This window comes from Polypterus senegalus, chromosome 7, assembly GCF_016835505.1.
Source record: "Polypterus senegalus isolate Bchr_013 chromosome 7, ASM1683550v1, whole genome shotgun sequence".
In the NCBI taxonomy this organism is placed as follows: domain Eukaryota; kingdom Metazoa; phylum Chordata; class Cladistia; order Polypteriformes; family Polypteridae; genus Polypterus; species Polypterus senegalus.
The window spans coordinates 20,250,473-20,266,183 of NC_053160.1; the positions used below are offsets into that span (position 1 = coordinate 20,250,473).

At 43.3% G+C, this 15,711-nt stretch overlaps 1 protein-coding gene across 1 annotated transcript in view; it reads right to left on the minus strand.

The window, feature by feature from the left end:
* LOC120532382 (baculoviral IAP repeat-containing protein 1-like) overlaps positions 1-15,711 on the minus strand; it is an 85,282-nt gene that overhangs the window by 35,178 nt on the left and 34,393 nt on the right. The window contains 4 exon segments of the mRNA XM_039758323.1: positions 921-990; positions 1,091-1,190; positions 12,346-12,462; positions 15,164-15,227. Coding sequence (XP_039614257.1) covers positions 921-990; positions 1,091-1,190; positions 12,346-12,462; positions 15,164-15,227 — 351 coding nt within the window.

A 15,711-nucleotide genomic window follows, 5' to 3' on the forward strand; every position in this document is an offset into this window, starting at 1 on the left:
GCAATCCACCTAACCTGCATGTCTTTGGATTGTATGAGGAAACCGGGCCCGGAGGAAACCCACGCAGACATGGGAGAACATGCAAACTCCACGCAGGGAGGACCCGGAAGCGAACCCAGGTCTCCTAACTGCGCAGGCAGCAGCTACTACCACCAATTACTAATTATTTATTATTAATCAAGTGTTCAACACAAACATTTGTGAAATTTCTTTGCAGAGAATTGAGTTGAAGTGACGTTAACTTATATGCTTTTAGTTAGGGTTAGGGTTAGGGTAGTGCGTGAGATCCGTACACATACATGCACGTGAGGTGACCTTGATGCTAAATCAGAGGCGAATGCCAATGTCCACTTGTAACAGAATAACAAATATTTATCATTTAGTATAGATAGTATTTATTTACAACATACATAGATTAGCATGGGGCCCCCGGGCAAATGCCCAGTGTGCCCATGCGTTAAGACGGCCCTGAGTACATTCACAATATTTTCATCTCTGACACTGTCCTCCTATCCATCCATCCATCTGTTATCCAACCCACTATATCCTAACTACAGGGTCATGGGGGTCTGCTGGAGCCAATCCCAGCCAACACAGGGCGCAAGGCAGGAATCAAACCCCGGGCAGGAAGCCAGCCCACCACAGACTGTCCTCCTAAGGCCGCCTAAAAATGTTAAAAACACGTATTCTAAAGAAAACAGATTGTGATTTTATATTGAAAACCTGCAATGCATTTTTTTTTTTTTCACGAAAATAATACTTCCTGCATCTATGACATACGAAGAATGGAAAAAGGTAAGTAGTGGTGTCTACTGTTGGTGTGCTTCATAACGGACTGGGATGCTTCTGAAAACCAAGTATCACGGAAAAGCACGGTGGTGAAGGTGCAGCTCTTGCTCTTGCCCTGAGTTTATTCTCACCTTGCAGGCTGCAGTGCTTGATCTCTCCATGTTTCCTCCTTCTAGGCTCGTGTCAGTGTAAAATGGGCAGCTACAACAAACACAAGTGGTCCTTTAGTGCTAATAATTACCAGATTTCAAATAAAGGAGTTGGCACATTTTATGTATTATACTTCATACATCTACTGTACCTCTCACTGTGCTTTCTTCGCAGGTCCTTGGATGTGGTTTCAGGCTCCCAGTCTGTAATCGTAACACCACACTGAATACATTTAACTGCTTCCCCTTTTCCTGTGAAAATAAAAATGAAGGGAAAGTCACTCTGCATTCTGATTAGTGGATGGACTCTGCAGAATCCGTCATCCTTCTTAGGGCTCGTTTATACTTCACGCCCAGAACGTCTACCACGCGTTGCCAGCTTTCATTTGACGTGTCCTCTGAGCAGGTCCTCAGAAATTAACGCGACGCGGGCGCGAGTTGCAGTACCAGCAAAAAGTTGGGGGGCGCAGTGTGCTAAAAGTTAGAATGTGACGTCAGTGTCTGTTTACTATCTACATGTGACAGAAAGCTTTGCGGATCCTGCGGGATCGATGTGTGCACTTCGATGTTTGATGAATGGTTCGATGTGGTGAAGCAAATTGCCGACATACAGATGCATTCTGTGGTGCTTTTATATTCAAGCGTCGCATATTCCCGATTGTAATGACACAATACATTTTAAAAGTCTCACATACTGTCTTCTGTGCTGTCTTTTTTTCTAGGGCTTCCATCCGGTCCTGACAGCAGTGGATCGCCAGCTCTAGATCACCACACAGAACACATTAAATGTATGATATTCCAACTCTCTGCACATTTAGAATCCTTAGATTTATATTTGATATCACTTTCATGATGAAATGCATTAAAGTACGTATGTTACATTTTACAGATAAATCGTTAATTTCGTTTAAATAATGAATACTGTTAATAATTACACACATGGGGGTGACACGGTGGTGGAGTGTTAGCACTGCTGTCTCACAGGGAGTCACGTCACTTGTATTCCCTGACTGCAGTTTACATATTTTCCTGCTGGGTTTCCACACTGTGCTCCGGTTTCCTTCCAAAGATATGCAGATTTGGTGGCACTAAAATGACGCTAGTGTATGTGTCTGCTTGTATTCACCAATGCGATGAGCTGATGCTTGTCCAAGGATTGTTTCTGCCTCGTGCCCAGTGCTTGCTGGAATGGACAAATCCCTGGACTGATGGATTTAATCATTAAACATCCTTTTCAGAGATATTGTGGTGAGGTGTCATTGGAATTTAATAGGTGTTCCAGGAAATTCACAACACAGAGAAGCCGAACCTGTTCTCACCGTGATATTATCTCACACTGCCACCTGGTGGATTCCTCCTGCTACGCAAGCGTTGTAGTGTTCATACTTGTACATGTACTTTACGTAAATCTGGAGGAATCCACCAGGTGGCAGTGTGAGATATTATCACGGTGAGAACAGGTTCGGCTACTCTGTGTTGTGAATTGCCTGGAACACCCATTAAATTCCAATGACGCCTCACCACAATATATCTGAAAAGGATGTTTAATGATTAAATCCATCAGTCCAGGGATTTGTCCATTTTAGCTTAGCAATTGGGTCACGAGGCAGAAACAATCCCTGGATGAGCCTCAGCTCATCGCAAGGTGAATACAAGCAGACACATACACTGGAGTCATTTTAGTGCCACCAAATCTGCATATCTTTGGAAGGAAACCGGAGCACAGTGTGGAATACAAGCAGGAAATACCAGCAACATAACTCACTGCGAGACAGCAGTGCTGTCGCTCCACCACCGTGTCACCCCCATGTGTGTAATTATTAGCAGTTTTCATTACTTAAACGAAATTATATGTAAAATGTAACATACACACTTTAATGCATTTCATCATGAAAATGATATCAAGTATAAATCTAAAGATTCTAAATGTGCAGAGAGTTGGAATATCATACATTTAATTTGTTCTGTGTGGCGATCTATTGCTGCTTTCCACTGCTGTCAGGAAGCTCGTAGCGATTAAAAACTGGGATGACGTTTACGATGGTCTGCTTTAATGATAAAGTAAACTACGAGGTTAAAGTGGACGTTTCGAGATTAAAGCTGAAATTTCCACTTTAATCACAAAATACACGTTTTCACCGTGTCCTTTATTTTTTTCTCAGTGGTTCAAACATAGCGCTATACTTTATGTTGCTGTTGTTAAGTTGCAAAAAAAAAAAAAAAGACGACACAAAAGATGGTATGTGAGACTTTTAAAATGTATCGTGTCATTACATTCGGGAACTATCTACATGTGACAGAAAGCCTCTATGCAGATCCTACGGGATGAATGTGCGCACTTTGATGTTTGATGAATGGTTTGATGTGGTGAAGCAAAATGCCGACATACAGATGCATTGGTGTTGCTTTTATATTCAAGCGTCCATATTCCCAATCGTAATGACACGATACATTTTAAAAGTCTCACATACCATCTTATGCCGTCTATTTTTTTTTGCAACTTCACATCGGCAACATAATGTATAGCGTTATATTTGTACCACTGAGAAAAAAATAAAGGACACGGTGAAAACGTGTATTTTGTGATTAAAGTGGAAATTTCGGCTTTAATCTCGAAATGTCCACTTTAACCTCGTAAGTTTACTTTATTATTAAAGCAGACCATCATAAAAGTCATCCCAGTTTTTAATCACTACGAGCTTCTTGGACCTGACAGCAGGTAAAGTAAAAAAATAAAAAATAGACGGCACAAAAGATGGTATGTGAGACTTTTAAAATGTATCGTGTCATTACGATCGGGAATATGCGATGCTTGAATATAAAAGCACCACGAATGCATCTGTATGTTGGCATTTTGCTTCACCACTTTGAACCATTCATCAAACAGCGATTCCCGTTGGATCTGCATAGAGGCTTGCTGTCACATGTAGATAGTAAACAGAAACTCTGACGTCACGTTACGAATTTTAGCACACTCGCCCCGACTTTTGCTGGTACTGCAACTCGCGCACGCGTCGCGTTAATTTCTGAGGACCTGCTCAGAGGACGCGTGAAATGAACGCTGGGAATGTGTGGCAACCATGATGCGGGCACGTACGCGTACTGAGCGTGAAGTATAAACCGGCCCTAACCCTGGCCTTACTAACAAAGCACAAAGGATACGGTTTTGTCATGGAGTGGGTCACTCACACCACCATCCATCCCAGTCCAGACTGCCAGTCGCCAGCCACAAACCTAAAATGTCTGGATTAGAAAGGTCATCAGAAGGAGAAGCAGCGCCACACAGGGACAGGCTGTAAACACTGCAAGCAGAGCGCCACCTGGTGGTGTCACTGGAGCTCTGCCTCTCTCTGTCAGCGCCTTCATCTTTATGCGGCACCCCACAAGGCCACTACAGGTACCAATAAAGCTCTATGAAATAACTTATAACCTGTCCACTTCTCTGCACAGTTCTGGGTTCTCAAAATGTTACACAGATACACTCTTAATGATCTAACGCTTGAGGTTTTCAACCAATGTACGCTTATTTAACTTCAAGCTCCATCCAGTCCAAGTTAATACTAAAGAAAACTGGCAAACCTGTCGTACACCTGGCATCACAAAGGCAAGCTTCTCCTCATGAGAACATCTGTTAAACATGCTATACGCTCCCACCTGGGCAAAGCTGGCACCACTGTCTAGATCATGTTCTTTAACTTTTCCAGTGCCTTTAACACCATTCTGCTTCGTCCACTGGGGGATTTGAATCTTGACGCCCCCACAGTGTCCTGGATCATGGACTACCTGACCAATAGACAGCAGTTTTTGAGGCTGAGGCTCTGTGTATCAGAAATGGTGGTTTGTAATACTGGGGCACCTCAGGGTATCGTTATGTCTGCCTTCCTGTTCAACCTCCACACAACAGACTTCCAGAACAATACCAGCACTTGCCATCTATAGAAATGTTCAGATGACTCATCCATCATGGGCTTCATTAATAAAGGAGACGAGTTGGAAGACAGGAAGGTGGTGGAGGACTTTGTCTTGTGGTGCAAGAAGAACAGCCTGCAACTCATAATCCGCAAGACCAAAAGAGCTGATGGGTGGCCAAGGAGCCTCTGAGACCATTCAGGGGGAGGACATGGATGTGATGCAGAGTTACAAGTACCTGGGGTGTTCACATGAACAACAAACTGGACTATTCTGACAACACAAGAAGGTCCAAAGCAGACTGGACTTGCTATGGAGACTCAGATCTTTTGATGTGGGCAGGAAACTGCTGGAAATGTTCTACCAGTACATAGTAGCCAGTGTGGCGTTGTACGCTGTGGTCTTCAGGGGAAGCAACCTGAGTTCAAATGAAGCAAAACCTATCAGCAAAGCCTACTACATCACAGGATGGACCCTGGACACACTGGCAGCTGTTGTGGAAAAGAGGATGGTGGTGTCATTGGATGCCATCATGAAAAATCCCCTCCTGGAGGCGCTCGCTCTCTGTCGCTCTCTCTCTCAGAGCACTTTTAGCCACAGGCTCATTCCACCAAGGTTTGCTAAGAAGCACCACTGGGGGTCTTTTCTGCCCACTGCTATCAGGCAATTCAATGCTTCCACCTGATGTACTCTAAGTTAATTTTTTTTTGTATTTCTGCTGCAGCTGTACACATCTGAATTGCCCCTGGGATTAATAAAGTTTATCTAATCTGAACTAAACATCTTCTCTGAAATTGAGATAGATAGATGATGCTCTAGTGTTAACTCTCTCACATTAGGTTATTTAAGTTAAGTCATCTAATAATGAATATTTATCATTCTATTCATGATTTTTGTATTTATAAAGTTATGGATTGCTATTGTCCCTTATAGTTGTGTCAAGACACAGTCAAAGGGGTTGAGCATTAGGCTAAGCATTTCCCTGGACATTGTACCACCAGGGGGCGTATAGCTCCCCAAACCCGGACACAACAGACACTGAGCCCCGTCTTGCCACACAACACCCTTTTAGTTTAGTTGCTTTTCTTTTGCTCCCCGATACACAGTGCAGCTCAAGCACCACACAGCACTACTAATGCACTGTCCCTTTCTCTCTCTTTCTCTGCCTCCACTCCTCCTCCAGCAAGCTTCGTCTTCTCACACGTGACTCTGGCTCCTCGAGTTGTGGCCCCTTTCATAGAGCACCCAGAAGTGCTCCTGGAGTTCCACGATCTCCTTCCGGCGGCAATTCTAAATGTGGTGGCAGCCCTTCAGAGGAGGGGTCAGCCATATTCCATGCGCCCCTTGGTGGTGGTGGCCATGGGCCCAGGCAGGGTTGAGCTTCCAAACCCGTGGCACTGTATCAAGCCAGGTGGGGGTGCCCTCTGTCGTTGTCCCATGCAAGCTGTTTCCCCTGGTCCTTCTGTTATGGAGGCGTCCCACCCAGGTAAGAATCCCAGCTGTCCGGTACACTGTATTCTGGCTTACTATCATTCGGCTGACACTTTTCTCCAAGGGAACTTACAAACTTCTGAGATTCAGTTGGTTACATCTCCCTTTTTTGTTGCTCCAGTTGGTGAAGAGACCTGCTGATGGTCACACATTGTCAGTAGCAAGATTTGAACCCACAACCTCATTTACTTAAAGTTCAAATCTTTAACCACGATGCCACATTACTACTACCTGCCCTAAGGGCCAAATAAAATTTGATTTGATTTGTGGTGAAATGACTTTCTATTATATTTGAGATGCACGTACTGCACTGTAAATATCTGTGTTTAATAGTTCGATCTAATGTTCATTTGATTTTTGATTTGATATACTTTGTTAACCCCAAGGGGAAATTGTCTTGTCACATGTCCTTTGGAGGTCAGAGTGCAGGGTCAGCCATTGTACAGCAGCCTTGGAGCAATTTTCAGGTCAAAGACCTTGCTCTAATGTTACTGATGACAGCTTTTTTTTAATTTACTACATTTACTTTTTTTTGTAAAATGTTGTTAAAGTGTTTGTGAGTGATTTTTAAGAACGTAGTCAGCCAATCAGTCATTTTCCAACCCGCTATATCCTAACATAGGGTCACGGGGGTCTGCTGGAGCCAATCCCAGCCAGCACAGGGCACAAGGCAGGAACAAACCCCGGGCAGGGAGCCAGCCCACCACAGTTTAAGAATTTATTTTATAGTAAATCACTGGGAACAGGGGTGTTTGCCGCAGTTTGCTGTGAGCTCTATGGTGGTCTACTGTATAAGAATTACAGTAAACTACTGTGAAGCTCTTGTACAGATTATTAAGGCCACATCACATTACGCAACCTTAGCAGCCATTAACAGCCGTGCCTTCATTTACCTAATCTCAGCGAGTCGTCGGAGGTCAGTGACACGCTCCCTTGAAGCCAGTCGCCTAATGTGCCATGCCACGTAACTCACCCCAACTAGTCCACAACTCGCTCTGTCAACATCAAACAGGTTTGGTTTGCTCTTTAGTCGTAGGGTGAGCTCAGTGTGTGCGAGACATGATAAGCAATAAATGCTCTACCGGGAAGTTCATTGCATATAATGCAGCAATGTGGGATAAGAAACTTGGAGGTTTTGGACCTCACAAACAGAACAGAAGCTCGTCTGGTGACGACTTGTGTTTTATGTATCTGACAGAATGAAAAAACATTAAAAGGGGCCTAGACTGTGGCTAAACTCGTCATATCTGTACAGTGCATAATGTTATTGCTTGTCACGAAAAGGGGGAAGTATGACTGTGATGGAAGGTTGGCATGCAAGGCTGACCCTGCACTCTGACCCCAAGGGGTATGCGAAAAGTAACAAATTCCTAATACAGTAGAAACTTGGGGTCACGAACGTCTTGGAACACATACAAATTGGGTTATGACCAAAAAGTTTGCCAAACTTTTGCATCTGTTCATGACCACGCACTCAGGTGACGAACAAGGCAGTTTACCTTCCGGTTTGTACGTGCCAATGATTTCCGGCCGTGTTTAGTCCCTCCCTGTGCAGTGAGTGAGAGTGAGAGAAGGCAGTTAAAGAAGGCTTGTTTTTAAAGAGACTGCTTCGAGTATTGTTTTAATCTCGTTGTATTTAATGAAGACTTTTTCCTATTGGATTTTAACCTCCACTTCACTTCTGTTTTTATGGGATCATTTATGTATTCTTTAAGGGAAAGCCCAGACACCCTGCGGAGGAAACTCATTTCAGCCGCTTGTATTCGCGATCTCGTTCTTTCGGTCACTACCCATAGCTCATGACCATAGGTGAGGGTAGGAGTGTAGATCGACTGGTAAATTGAGAGCTTTGCCTTACGGCTCAGCTCCTTTTTCACCACGACAGACCGATGCAGAGCCTGCATCACTGCGGATGCCGCACCGATCCGCCTGTCGATCTCTCCTTAAAGACAGGGTGAGAAGCTCAGTCATCCAGGAGGGGCTCAGAGTAGAGCCGCTGCTCCTCCGCATCGAGAGGAGTCAGATGAGGTGGCTCGGGCATCTGATCAGGATGCCTCCTGGACGCCTCCCTGGTGAGGTGTTCTGGGCACATCTAACCAGGAGGAGGCCCCGGGGAAGACCCAGGACACACTGGAGGGACTATGTCTCCCGGCTGGCCTGGGAACGCCTTGGGATTCTCCCGGAAGAGCTGGAAGAAGTGGCCGGGGAGAGGGAAGTCTGGGCCTCTCTGCTTAAGCTGCTGCCCCCGCGACCCGACCTCGGATAAGCGGAAGAGGATGGATGGATGGATGGATTTATGTATTGAAGCAGTGTTTCCCAAACTCGGTCCTTGGGACCCCCTGCGGCTGCAGGTTTTTGTTCCAACCAGCTTCTTTTTTAATTGAACCCCTGGTCTAATTAAGTAAACAGTTATTTCCCAAGTTATGTGTTTTGGGAACAATATAGAAATTAGAAAACTAAGTTTGCTAAAAAATATATATTAAAATGTACCAAGCAGTTATATGGGAATAATGTATTTTCAACTTGATTTTCATTCTACTTTTCCAGATGTCCTAATTGTTTAATTAATCCCTTATTTACTAATCAGTGGGTCTAACACTAAAGTAGTTGCAGCCTTTGATTATTCAGTGTTGTTTGCCAGCATGTCTGCTCTGCTCATTTTAAATTGTCATTATTAAGATACAACGAAGGTGAGAAAGGGCAAAATATAATGAAATCAACAAAAGAGAGTTAAGCTTTTAAATCTATAGAAAAAGCATAAATATTTCTAAATGTCTTATAAATGTAAAAATCATGCTGCTGTGCTTTTCTGAATGTCGAATAAAAGATAAATAATAGCAGCTAATTAAATGAGATCAGTGCTATCAGGTGTTGTCACTGATTAGGAATCTGGTTGGAACAAAAACCTGCAGCCACAGGGGGTCCCCAGGGCCGAGTTTGGGAAACCCTGTATTGAAGGATTCTGAAAGCATTGCACTTTATTTAATTTGGACTTTTTTTTATTGTTGTTCTGTTGATTTTAATAAAAGCACTTGGCACTTTTTGCACCATCCGATTGCTCCATTGTAGTGCCACACTGTCGTGCTCATCGGTAACACTACTGACGGTGACGGGTTTAAGGGCTCCCGGAAGCGAGATGTGGGTATGCAGCGAACCCGCATCGTCACAGACTAAACCTCAAAACTGTAATCTCCTCTCCACCCTGTTCCTCCTCACTTCCTTCAGGCCAGAACTCGACTCATGCAAGTTTAGTTTTCTTGGTTGTTTATGGTTAGTTTTTGTATAAATTACAGATTTTATAAATGTTCATTTTTTTCCCCTGTGCTTAAAACCCATTAAAAAAAGTGTTTACAGCGAGCGGTTCATAAGGCTGTAGCGTGAACTCCTGCGATGTTAGGTTTCTGTGTTCAAGGTTTTCTCAGTGTTATTCAATGTTAGTTTACTATTACACTGTGCATTCTATGGTATAATTAACTATTTTTGTGCTTAAAAATCTTTTAAAAAAATATATTTACATACAGTTCGTATGGTCCGGAACGGATTAATTTTATTTACAGTACATACAATCCTATGGGGGAAATTACTTCGGGTCACGACCAGAGTTTTGGAATGAATTAAGGTCGTTAATACAGAGGTTCCACTGTACAAGAAATTGTATAAGGCAAAATAAAGAACAAAAGTAAAAAAATTTCTTTCACTATCTTCAAATTAGGAACTTTGTTAAACAGACCTGCCCGATTTTCCTCATCTTGCACCCTCATCCATGCTGGAAAAAATATTGTTCAGTCTCGAGGACTCAGACACCATCTCTACAATATATAAAATCATTTTACAGTCCCTCCCTTTCAAAGATCCAAGAGGACACTGGGAAAAAGATCTCTCATTTCATATATCAGAAAAGGAGTGGAAAGTAGCAATGCAGAGAATTCACTCGAGCTCCATATGCGCAAAGCATACAATTATACAACTCAAAATTATATATCGAGCACATCTGTCTCGACTAAAACTCTCCAAAATGTTTCCAGGGCGAGAGCCAACCTGCGAACGTTGCAACCAAGCCCCAGCCTCACTGGGTCACATGTTCTGGGCCTGCTCCAAATTAACATTATTCTGGACAAAAATTTTTAATTACCTCTCAGACAGCCTTGGACTCACAATCCCTCCTAACCCATTAACAGCTGTGTTTGGGGTTCTTCCAGAGGGGCTTAAAGTGGAGAAGGACAAACAAATTGTGTTTGCATTCACTACACTGTTGGCACGCAGACTTATTCTGATAAACTGGAAGAACCCAAACTCTCCTCTTTTAAGTCAGTGGGAAACTGATGTGTTATATTATTTAAAATTGGAAAAAATCAAATACTCAGAGGATCTGTACAGACTTTTTTCAAAACATGGCAGGATCTAATCAGTAATATTTTAAAATAAGTTCATAAAGCACAGAGAATGTTTTTTAAATTAGGTATGTTTACAAGCCTTAAATTTAACGTTATTTGGCTTGCTCTCTCTCTCAGGGGTGGGGATCGATCTGTTCTTAACTCAATTTTTCTTTTTGTAAAATCTTGATTGCTTTGTATGGATTGTAATAAAATTAATAAAAAAAAAAAAATAAAAAAAAAAAAAAAAATAGAATCATATAAAGTTACTTAAATAAGATGTGTATCGTATATACTTGCATATAAGATGGGTCTTGAAACCTGAAAAATCGATCATAAAATCAGATCCGACTTACATGCCTGTTCAAAAATATGACACTTAATTTTTTTTTACATCTTCTTGCCTCCTCTAATCTCACATCACAGTGAGTTTTGTTACAGCAGTGCAGTTACCAATTTCTTTTGCCACTTCAACAACTTTTAATTTAAAACCAGCTTCACATTTTCTTCTGATCTTACCCTCCATTGTAGATACGGGATGCTCTTACAATAAAGGTGTATGAGGGCGTGAGATACAAAAAACACAAATCAGTGCAAACGTCACTTTGGACTAGTTCGGGTATTACCGTGTGGTCGCGTAGGCACAATACATAGAAATAAAGGCTGTGTGCTCCGTGGTTACTCTCTCACGTGGTCGTTAGCATATCGTAATCTCTTGGACCAATAACGGGAGTTTTCCGCTTTCGACTTATAGGACCGACATTATAAAATACCAGAAATTATACTGTAAAATCAAGTCCTGACTTAACCGCAGGAGAACTTAAGCGCAAGTACATACGGTAAGTCTGGTTGGGAGCATGCACTGATCATCACACGACAAACCACCTGGATTGGGACCCGACTGAAAAATTATAAACAAAAAGTGAACATTTTTATGAATGAAAACCATATGTTGTAAATCTGATGTGTTGCTGGACAACTTGAAGTCCTATGAAATTAACGATAAAAAAAGCCTTACTTTATTCACAGTCAGCTTCACTGAGATATTTGTGTAGGGGAGTCTGAAAATGAAATCAGGGTTCCCAGCATTGCCCATTCTTCTGGGGTTCTCACCCCATCTCCTTGTCTCCTTGCGTTTTATATCAATAAAAGATGACCCATGATTTTGGAGTTTGGTTCATACGGACACAAATGTGGACAGCCCTGATGTCTGCCATTCAAATTTATAAATAATGGAAATGGGTGTACATAAGCGTGGGTGTGCGGCACGGTGGCACAGTGGTAGCGCTGCTGCCTCGCAGTTAGGAGACCCGTGTTCGCTTCCCGGGTCCTCCCTGCGTGGAGTTTGCATGTTGTCTGCGTGGGTTTCCTCCGGGCGCTCCGGTTTCCTCCCACAGTCCAAAGACATGCAAGTTAGGTGGATTGGCGATTCTAAATTGGCCCGTGTGTGTGCTTGGTGTGTTTGTGTGTGTCCTGCGGTGGGTTGGCACCCTGCCCAGGATTGGTTCCTGCCCTGTGTTGGCTGGCATTGGCTCCCTGTGACCCTGTGTTTGGATTCAACGGGTTGGAAAATGGATGGATGGATAAGTGTGGGTATGCTTTTTACTAAAAAAAGAGATGTTGTAAGGTTTTACCTGAATAGAAGAAACCACATTTAGCAAGAGCTGTAGGGCTGCCCTTTCCAAGTCCAGGCCAGACTTTAAGAGAATCCAGTCGACAGTCCTCTGCTATAAAGATGCTTGTAACAATTCCTAAAAGCAAAACAATACTGTATTATAAGTTTTTCTTCACTTGTTGTGCATCAACCATCTGGTCTAAAACTGAAGAATGGTATATTTTGGAAAGAAGAATCAAGTGAAGTTGAAATCCATTCAGATTTTAGGAAGAGCATTGGACAGGTGTAACTTCTAAATGGAGTCGTGTTATGGGGACATCCAAAGTAATACCCAACACTGCTTGAGTGCTGATCCATTATATCTCAAAAGCTTGGGTTGCTGCTGGAAGAGGTGTTGGTGATGCCAGCAGTGGGTACTCACCCTGTGGTCTGAATGTGGATCCCAATGCCCCCGTGCAGTGATGGGGACATCGTGCTGTAAACATGGCACCGTCATTCGGATGAGATATAAAACTGAGGACCTGACTCTCTGTGGTCTGTCACACATGTGCGAGTAGGAGGCAACTATAGGGCCTGAGTGATAGTAATTGCATGCCAGACCAGGGGGCGCCGTGCTGCACTGACTGTCTCTCTCAGTTCCTTGCAGACCATTCTCGGGAAATCCCGCCGCCTCTGAAGACGTCACTTCTGGTTCAGGCACCTGTCATGATGTCACATCTGGTTCTGAAGGCAATGACGTCATTTCCTACGCTGACTAATAAAGACGCCATATTTGATACAATAGAGTTAGTTCTGTTTTGGACTCGGATCTGTGAGCATCTCTGTTCAAATTCAAACCTGTTTTGAAGCCTTGGAACAATATACGGGGGTGGCTACCCCAAACCTTCATGATGTCATAAAAGATCCCTGGGCATCCTTCGTGTATCCTGATGCGCTGGCTAAACTGCCCATCTTGGCCTGGTCATTCTGGCCCCCTAATCATCCCCTTGTCTCTCTCTCTCTCACCTCTTCAATACCTAACAGCTAATGTGTGGTGAGAGTACTGACACAAAAATGGCTGCCGTCACATCATCCAGGAGGGTGCTACACATTGGTGGTGGTTGAAGTAGCTCTCCTCTCATTGCGTAATGCGCTTTGAATAGCAAGATAGTAGTATCTCTATATAGAAGACAGTAGTTTGAAGATAGTAGTATTATAATTTAATAATAATAATTTAATAATAATTTAATCAACCTACAGAGCCCTGAATTCAAAGACGCCCCAAAAATCAGAGTGAAAAAATTACGTGTCACGCTAGTCCATTTTGCCAAAATTGAATTGCAGCAACTCCAAATTGTACGCAGCACTTTGTATGGCCCCTGTGTTCTTGTATACATGCCTGACAACATCGGTGCATGCTTCTAATGAGATGACAGATGGTGTTGTGGGGGATCTCCTCCCAGATCTGGACCAGGGCATCACTGAGCTCCTGGACAGTCTGAGGTGCAACCTGGTGGCATTGGATGGACCAAAACATAATGTCCGAGAGGTGTTCTAATGGATTTAGGTCAGGAAAGTGTGGTGGCCAGTCAATGGTATCAATTCCTTCATCCTCCAGGAACTGCCTGCATACTCTCACCACATGAGGCCAGGAATTGTCGTGCACCAGGAGCCACTGTACCAGCATAGGGTCTGACAATGGGTCCAAGGATTTCATCCTGATACCTAATGGCAGCCAAGGTGCCTTTGTCAAGCCTGTAGCGGTCTGTGTGACCCTCCATGGATATGCCTCCCCAGACAATCATTAACCCACCACCAAACTGCTCATGCTGAATGATGTTACAGGCAGCATAATGTTCTCCATGGCTTCTCCAGACCCTTTCACTTCTGTCACGTGCTCAGGGTGAACCTGCTCTCATCTGTAAAAAGCACAGGGCACCAGTGGTGCATCTGCCAATTCTGGTATTCCATGGCGAATGCCAATCGAGCTGCATGCTGCTGGGCGGTGAGCTCAGGGCCCATTAGAGGACATGGGGCCCTTGGGTCATCCTCATGAAGTCTTTCTGGTTGTTTGGTCAGAGACATCCACACCAGTGGCCTGCTGGAGGTCATTTTGTAGGGCTCTGGCAGTGCTCATCCTGTTCCTTCTTGCCCAAAGGAGCAGATACTGGTCCTGCTGATGGGTTATGGACCTTCGATGGCCCTCTCCAGCTCTCCTAGAGTAACTGCTTGTCTCCTGGAATCTCCTCCATGCCCTTGAGACTGTGCAGGGAGACAAAGCAAACCTTCTGGCAATGACACGTATTGATGTGCCATCCTGGAGAAGTTGGACTACCTGTGCAACCTCTGTAGGGTCCAGGTATCACCTCGTGCTACCAGTAGTGACACTGACTGTAGCCAAATGCAAAACTAGTGAAGAAACAGTCAGAAAAGATGAGGAGGGAAAAATGTCAGTGGGCTCCACCTGTTAAACCATTCCTGTTTTGGGGGTCATCTCATTGTTGCCCCTCTAGTGCATCTGTTGTTAATTTCATTAACACCACAGCAGCTGAAACTGATTAACAACCCCCTCTGCTACTTAACTGACCAGATTAATATCCCATAAGTTTCGTTGACTTTATGCTATACTCTGATTAAAAAGTGTTCCTTTAATTCTTTTGAGCAGTATATTTTTCTATTGCCATCTTTTGCTTACCTCACCACAGAGACAGCAGGTCTCAAAATGGTAGCTACTGATGACTCAAAATTGTCCTGAATCAAACACCTGCACATGGTAGCAGTCACTTGTACAAGTAAGAGTAGCAGAATCTTTAAAACCAATAAATAAATGATTATTAAAAACTGCCCGTTCTACTAACCTTCCACTTCAGTTGTGTCCTCCACTTGGCACTCCATCCAGTCATCTGAGCTGTAATGCTTTGCCTATAAAATTAAAATAAAGAAATGTAATAATTAAAGACCCTGAGGTGGAAACAGTGCTCATTAGATTGTGTAGTGTGATTTTATTCAAAGCTTTATGTAATCATTTTTAGCCATTTCCAACAACAACAATAATAATTTACTTCTTGTATAGCCCAAAATCACACAAGGAATGCTGCAATGTGGCTTAATGGCCCCTGCTTTTTGACAGCCCCCCAGTCTTGACTCTCTGAGAAGACAAGAAACCCCCAATCCCCACCAAAAAAAAAAAAAACTCTGATAAGGCAAGAAATCTTGGAAAAGGCAATTCAGTGAGAGACCCCCTTCCAGGGAGGTTGTGCATATGATGGGTGTTAATAAATGGGATCAGATGGCCAACCTGGCATTTCCTCCTCAGAACTAAGATACAACAATGCAGTAATAACTGATATCACTCACAAAATACACGACTATCACATATGAGGATACAGAATTGTTAAAATACATC